Below are 8218 nucleotides of genomic sequence, written 5' to 3'. Positions count from 1 at the left end.
ATTTCCATTTTAATTCTTTAGTTTTACAGCAGCTCACTGATCAATAATTAACTGCTCCGATTGATATGATCAGCTCTGATTAGGGTCAATCATTAATGAGAGGTCGCCCCCCATAAACACATTAAACAGTTATCAACAAACCAGTGAAACCTGTCAAATAATTTCCCAGGTGTTGTGTTGTGTAATATTTTAACCATTTTTGATTAATAATTTTTGCTTCTTTTATGTAAATAAGTCAAAAGCTTTTAATCATTTTTTTTCTTATGTTTGTTAATATATAACATTCAGCTGTCCTATATTCTGCAGTTTATGAATTGATGATAGATTATAGATCTTCAGCTTTAATTCTCCTGCAGGAGGAATTGATCCACAGTCAGCTGTCAATCATTTCAAATCAGTTTATTAAGTGTTTTCAGCAAAACACAACATCAATCAATCAATCAGTTAATCAATAAATCAGGATCAATAAAATGAAAAAACTAATTCTCAGCTGAAGCAGAAAACCAGTGTATTAAATATTTTGGGCTCTATTTTAGAGAAGCTGTATTTTCCTGAGTTTATATCTTCGGCCATGTCTGATGACCTTTCCTTTAAGGCATCTGAAGGCAGGGTTAGCTTTGTCACTGTCAAACCTTTGATGAGTCAGTCCATCTGTTGACTGTAGCTCCTATATGATGGCATATAATTGCTGGTGGTTAAAGACCGGCTCTTTAACATGGAGTCATTATCTGCTTCTGGTTGGATATCTTAGCTGCTGTGTTCAGTTTTAAACCTTTGCAGGTCTCAAATAATAACATTCTTCATGATGGAGAGAGACATGAATTTAAGGGAATGAAAGCAGTAAATGTAGGAGGCCATGATTGTCCCCACCTTTAACGTGTCCACCCATATGATAATCTATACTCAATGATCCCACCCTGTGTCCAACACAGCTCTTCCTGCCTGCGATCTGTGCTATACAGCTGAGTTCACAAAAATAGAGCCCTTAATCTCATCAGTGAAGAGTTGATGTTGATACTCAAAAAAAAAAAAAAAACAAAAAAACAAAACAAAAACAAAAACAAACAAACAAAAAAAAAACACAAGACAATGATGAAGGAGAGATTCAACATGGATGACAAGGTGAACCATGCAGACTTCCTGTTTCAGGCTGATAAACATCATGGACCCTGAAATAAGAAAAGCAGATCGTTGTTTGATTTGTGGTGCATTAAATATTAAAAATAGACAACCTGAAAAAGGTTAACTGGCTGTTAGAGTGAGTGAGAAGGCTTCTAACGCAATTCTATTTCTATATTAGAGCCTCTATTAGTATGTGAATGATTTCTACTTTCTGAGGCTTTTCTGTTTTCTGGGGTTTGCATGTTTTTTTTCTTCCTGTGTGGGTTCTCTCCAGGTTCTCCACCTTCCCTCCCACATTTCAAAGACATGCAGGTTAACTAGTGATTCTAAATTGTCTTAACAGGTGTGAATGTCTCCATGTGTCAGCCCTGTGATAGACTGGTGAACCGCTCAATGTCAGCTGAGATTGACTCCAGCCCCCCACCCTGTGATCCTTAAGGATAAGCAGTACAGATGATAGATAGATGGATTTCTCCTTTGTTGGCAAATTTTCCCTCTCTATATTTCTTTGTGATGATACCAATATACTATCTTACTAAAATATAGTACACTTAATTAAAAAATAGAGATAGGAGATGGTGAGAGTAACAAGCTTGTTTCAGCTTAATAAGCTCTTGTTAAATATCAACACTTTCTAACGAGAATAGATAATAAAGTCTCCCCCTGTTTGTCAGAAGCTCTGTTTTAAAACCAGACTGGAAAGACTCAATCAGCAAAAAACATTCACTGATTCATGAAAATATCAATGAATCTTTATTTTCTGTCACTTTATTGTAAACTCCTCTGTCCATGTCAGGATCTTGTAGGAATGATGATTCTAGTTTCCTAGTGATCTGATAGTTCCGTAGTTGGGCTGTTGCCAATTTCTGATCTGATCCTCTAGACATAATCTGCTCTGAAGCAGCTTAGCTGTGTAGCATAAATCACCATGGTTTCTGGAATGGGTCCCTGTTTCTCTATCATGTCATGTATGTAAACAAACAGGTGACCTACCAGAGTCAGCTGATTGATAATGTAGTGAAACATAGTGTCCTCTGCAGTCGGGTAGGAGGTGGAGTCTGGACTGAAGGAAACCTCTAACAAGGAAGGTTCCTCCACACTACAGACAAATACTGGTTTAAGTGGGAGCTGGTTTCAATAGGAACTATTTAAACACTTTAATGCAGTGGTTTCAGTATTTTGTTGACTCGTCTTTCTGGAGTGCTTTCAGTATTGACAAGTCAGCAAAGTACTTGTTCCACTTCCTCTCTTCATTTTCAACCAGCAGATCATTTGAGTTTTTTCCTGTCAAATGTCTCACCATGTCTCCATGCAGAATAAATGGTAACCGTAAGCTTTGACACAACATGCTATTTTATTTTCCTAGAATCTATTCAAATAGTTGTTACCTCCTCTTTCCCTGCAGCATGGCAATCAGCCATTTCTTGGCTGCCATCTTTTTGCGGTAGCGGCTGTATTTGTTGGTGAAAACAGCATCAGAGTGGCGTTTGACAGGAGACTGGTTTTCCATAAGGTCACCACTGCAGAGACAAATCATTCAGTAGTAACAAGAAATCGACAGAAGGAGCTGTAAAATGAGCCATGAGTAACTTAACATGGTCAAGTCAATTTAGAGCCTCAAATCAGAAATGCCCCAAAGATCTACAATGTTTATAATCTATTATTAGAGCCTTGATTCAGAAAATATCTCAAAAAACCCTTTTAAAAAGACATCATAACCATTGAATGAGAACAACCACTATTTCATTCACTTCACTGTATCCCTCCTGGAACTGCCCTCTCATTTCATTCTGTCACAATCTCTGCAGCCTGTCTCTCTCCCACCTTCCCTCTGTTGTTGCTTTTACCACATGTTGCCACCTCAGAATCTCTCTGTTTCCATCCATCAAAACCACTCACTCTAATCTCTCTAACCCATGGCTGACTGATACCAGCCATGATATACAGCCATTAGCTGTATACCAGTCTCAGAGCTGCTGATCAGTTCTTTTCATCCAACATCAAATTGCTTTTTAAAATAATAAATAATAAGATTACATTCAATTATTGTCCATTTTCAAAACATTACTCATTCACTACCTCCACCAGACACAAACTACTCAGCTGATATTTTTGTGTCCTCCTTTACTGAAAAGGTGGCTGAACCACTCAGAGACAACCCTGCCTCCCTCCCCTGCATAAGGGCACATCACTCTTCGATATGGGCATCTTGGGCAAAGTGCTATTGAATCCTATCTCACTGGGCACTGGCAGATGTCCTTAATATTCCAGTGTCCCAAATATCTTTATCTCATCCCCTCCCCACAGGGGTGCCCCAAGGGTCAGAACTTAGGTCATTTGTTGTTTGTTGCAATTTACACTACGTGCTTAGATTCAATTATCTGCTCACATGTCCTCACATATCACTGCTGTGCAGATGACACCCAACTATATGTATTGTTCCTGCCAGATGACCCTATGGTCTCAGCATGGATCTCAGCTTGTCTCTCAGACATATCCATATGGATGAAGAAATGCCACCTTCATCAAAACCTCTCTAAGACTGAACTTGTAGTCATACCTACCAAGCAATCTCTCCATCACAATATCAACATCAAAATCATCTTATCTTCTCTCACCACAAACAAGGATTGATGTTTGATGACCAGCTCTCCTTCTCTGACCATGTTGCATCTGTCGCCTGGTGTGTTGCTTTGCACTATACAGCATAAGATAAATTAGGCCTTACTTGTCCGAGTATGCCACCCAACTCTTACTGGCCATAACTGTCTTTCACCTTGACTACTGCAATGGCCTTTTGTTGGTCCTCCCTTTACAGACAGTGAATCCTTTGCAGATGGTCCAGAGTGATACCTAATTATATTCAAGTCACTCATGGAACCAACAGAGACTTTTTGTTCCTCACCATTCACTTTAAGTTATATCTTCAAGAATCTCTTTAAACTCATTTCCTCTGTGAACACCTCTAGCATGCCAAACTAACACCTTCAGTGCACTTCTTTAACTTATCTCCTTGCACTTTGTCTCCTTAAATAGATTCAATACTTAGTTCTTATTTCAAGGTTTCCTACTGCACTGAAGCTTCATTGTCGTAGTATGTAAAATGTAAATGTATACAGAAGTCCTTTCCAGGAAGCAGGGTTGACATGAATCACAAATTGGCCTTTAACAAGAAAAATCTGCATGTTTAAGATTGTTTCATACTTGACTCGTTTGGGGATCAGTGACTCCAGATAATTTGTAGCAGTGAGCTGACTTAGTAGTTTGCTGTAGCTGCTGGTGAACAGTCCATCCGCATGATGTTTGGATCTGCATAGAAAACAGCAGAAAAGGCTTCAGTTAACCTGCAACATTCATTAATTTATTATTAATTTAAATAATTAATTCATAAATTTTAAGCTCCTCTTTGAAGTTCTGTTAGGGTTCACTGTTTCTCACCAGAATAATTTGTGTAAATCCCCATACTCATAACATATCAGTAACATATATTGAACATGTTGTATGTAGTTCTTAATTAAACTTTATTTAGGATCCCATTCATCCATCCATCCATCCATCCTGTCATAATCCCCTCAGCACTCCTGCAGGAGTAAAGTGCTGGTCCACTGTTCCATGGCCAGAATGAACTCCACATCTCTCCTCTTGAATCTGAGGTTTGACAATCTGTTAGAGCAGACATGCCAAACTCAAGGCCTGCAGACCAAATCTAGCCTGCCACTTCATTTAATGTGGCCAAAGCATTCAAAGACTGATTATGACTATGACTATGATTATTATAAAATGCAGTCCTATGCCACTTTACATAAGAACAGTGAATGCATCTGGATTTTGTTACCTGTGCAATGAAAGCATCTAGCCACTGGATGGCAGTGTCTCAATATCAGCCATTTCCTACAGTGATTTTTCAGTCAGTGATGGGGTTGGAAAAAAATGTAAATAGTCCCAAAATATCCAAGAAAAAAAAGTTGATGCAGAAGGAAGGTAATTTAATTAGAGATGGCAAATACATGTTTGTGCTCAATGGAGACAAGCCGGTCTGTCTTCTTTGCTACGAGGCAGTGGCAGTCTCCATGGAATACAATTTATGTCGACACTTAGACACCAAGCACAGAACTAAGTATGCTAACCTGAGCCACTGAGAGGAGCAACAGAAGGTCCAAGAATTCCAAGAATTAAAAAAGCTTGCATTCTCAGCAGAACATGTTTGCAAAAGTTACAGCAAAAAAAGATTCAGCAGTGAGAGCCAGCTTTATTGTGGCTGAAGAAACTGCCTGAGCTTCAAAGTGTTTTTCAGAAGGTGTATTTTTAAAGCAGTGTATGCTGAAGGTATATGAGCAGGGGTGATCTGTCCAGAGACAGACAGAGTCTGGGAACTAGTGGAAAATGTAACTGAAGAGGCCTGCACTTCTTTGGCTTTCTAATTAGCTGTTGACAAAAGCACTGACAATACTGATATGGCTCAGCTAGCCATTTATTTAAGATAAATAGATAAATACTTTATTAATCTGAAGGCGGACCCACAAAGGAAAGGGACATCTTCAGTGAGTTGGAGTAGTCCATAGGTAAAATGAAATCACTCTGGGAGAAATTGGTGTTTTTTTTTTTCATCAATTGTGAGCCTGCCTTGTGTGGTGAGAGAACTGGCTTGGTTGGACTGGTGAAAGAGAAAAAGCAACTGCCACACACTCCTGATAACTTACCTTTCAAAGCTGCTTATCAAGTTATTATTAAAACTAATAATATTTGATTGCAGAGTCATTTAGGTAATATGAGAGAGTAGATACATTTTTATAGTCTTATAGTTACACTGGCCCTTTGAGGTCAACCACAATGCTGATGTGGCCCAAAAGGAAACTGAGTTTGACACCCCTGTGTTAAAGCCTCTTTTCCAGCACTGGGGAGTAAACTTCCCCAGCAAGGGTGAGCAGTGTGATATCCCCATAAATGGAGCACATCTTCAGGTCCCAATTTTTGATAAATGCTAACCACCACAGGTACTGTCCCTGATCTCCATACCACATTGAAGAGGCCTTTCAACCAGGGCAGCCCAACAAGTCTTTAGAATCTCAGGATGAATTTCATTCACACCTGGTGCTTTGCTGCCAAGGACCTTCTGGACTAACCCAGTGACCTCTGCTAGGGTAATAGCTGACACTTACTGCAAAGTTCTCACATTAAAGTGTCTCCTGTTGGAGATCTGACATTTACCAACAAATGAATAAATGTCACGTTACAGTCTATTTCATTGAATTCATAATCACTGAAATGAGAATTAAACTTTTCTGACAAAAATAAACAAGCACTCTGTTGTGTTTCCTTCCATGCCTCCTGTCTGCAGTCATTAGAGTACCACATCTTGTGGTTATTGTCGTAAATGTAATAAAAACTGAAATCCATATCATGACTACATCTTCATCCTATCACTACATCAAGATATTAAAAAATCTGCAATTCCTCTGATGTCCACTGGACACTGCAGTGATTAAACCGTGAATATGAAAACCTCAAATTTTCTCTGCAAATGTCAGTACAGTAACTAAATGATCAGATGTTGGCTGATCACTGAACTTCTGATGTTTGTACATCTAGAAGTTCTCTGTCATCATGTTATGGTATATCTAAAAGTTCATGGTCTTATCTAATAGTCTGAACTGATGTACATTAAGAGTGACAGCAGACTGAGAGGTGGGAATCAAACCTGCAGGGTGAATCAGATGTGAGAGTTGTGAGTCAGAAGCTGCAACCATGAGTCCAAAAAGGTCGAAACACAAATAGCAACTTTCTCATCATTCCCAGTATAAAACTCACAAAGATCATCAGTATAAAATATTTTGTTCCACAGGAAAGTTGTTCTTTATGCTACTTACTTAGTTTTAGTTTCACAACTGTCTTTTCTCCTTTCCTTCATGCACTTAATGCTTAATGGTCAGAAATATATACTCTGCTGCAGCCACTTGGCCCAGCTTTTATTTTGGTGGAATATCCAAACTTAACATTGATGAAGTTTTCTGTTCTTTTTTTATTTTCCTGTTGAGAAATCAGTTTCTGACTCTTCACTTAGTTTTATCTCCATCTTTCTGATTTAGACTTTAAATCTAACACAGATAGGAATATGAAACAACACACATTTTTTTGATATGCTGACCCATTACCTGGTTAAGTCAAAGATGAGTTTCAGATCTTCCATGTTGTGAATGGAAGGCTGCAACTTCTGGTTGCTGTCGTCTGTTTGAAATCTTTTAGATGATTTTATATTTTAAACAGACTTCAGTACAGGTTGGACAGCTAATGGTAATGACTGACATTCTGCAGGTGAACAGTTTACCTGGTGGAAAATGCTGGTGGAGGCAGAGAGGCACACAGCAATCCACCGAGGAAGAGGAGCTGAAGACACACCATCACCTGCATGGATGACTTCATGTAAAACACACATCAATACAAACACAAAAGCCTACAGCTTCAGAAAACTCTGGCTGGGATCACAAAGATTAACTTATAAAAAACCTTAATTTGGCTCTCAGTCTTTCTTTTATCAAGGTGTATATTATGGTAACCAGGGTGTATCACCATGGTAACCTGTGTTGCAGTAACATGCGATGACTTCAGAGGATGCGATTTGATTTCTTATCTGAATTTTCAGAGTTCCTGTTGAGTTTGGTACTTAAAAACTCTGATAAAGTTATTATTGTAGGCGACTTCAATATTCATGTTGATGTCAACAATGACAGCCTTAGCTCTGCTTTTTCTTCAATACTAGACTGTATTGGCTTCTCTCAGTGTGTAAATAAACCCACTCACTGTTTCAGTCACACTCTCGATCTTGTTTTAGCTTATGGTATTGATATTGAACATGTAACGGTCTTCCCACAGAATCCCATTCTATCAGACCACTTTTTAATCACTTTCAAATTTATATTGCTGGATTATGTATTATCAGCAAAAAACATCCTGACTAGAAATATTTCTGATAATACAGTAGCTAAATTCAAGGAAATGATGCCCACTAACATAGGTCCAGTGCCTCATCTTAATTTAGCAGAAGCTACTCCCTCCCAGTTTGATCATCTTGTAGACAGTGTTGCAGACTCACTACGTA

General features: G+C 38.6%; 1 protein-coding gene across 1 annotated transcript; it reads right to left on the bottom strand.

The window, feature by feature from the left end:
- Nucleotides 1-2001: 2001 nt before the first annotated feature.
- Nucleotides 2002-7332, bottom strand: LOC108882262 (VIP peptides). The gene is made up of 4 exons (XM_018674668.2): nt 7275-7332; nt 4327-4431; nt 2511-2642; nt 2002-2221 (listed from the first exon to the last, which is right to left on the bottom strand). Exons 1-4 carry the CDS (start codon nt 7307-7309, stop codon nt 2002-2004), a joined length of 492 nt encoding a protein of 163 aa, XP_018530184.2. The 5' UTR covers nt 7310-7332.
- Between the last annotated feature and the right edge of the window lie 886 nt (nt 7333-8218).

Source organism: Lates calcarifer, linkage group LG5 (assembly GCF_001640805.2).
Source record: "Lates calcarifer isolate ASB-BC8 linkage group LG5, TLL_Latcal_v3, whole genome shotgun sequence".
Lineage (NCBI taxonomy): Eukaryota > Metazoa > Chordata > Actinopteri > Centropomidae > Lates > Lates calcarifer.
This window is presented reverse-complemented; position numbering and strand designations above follow the sequence as displayed.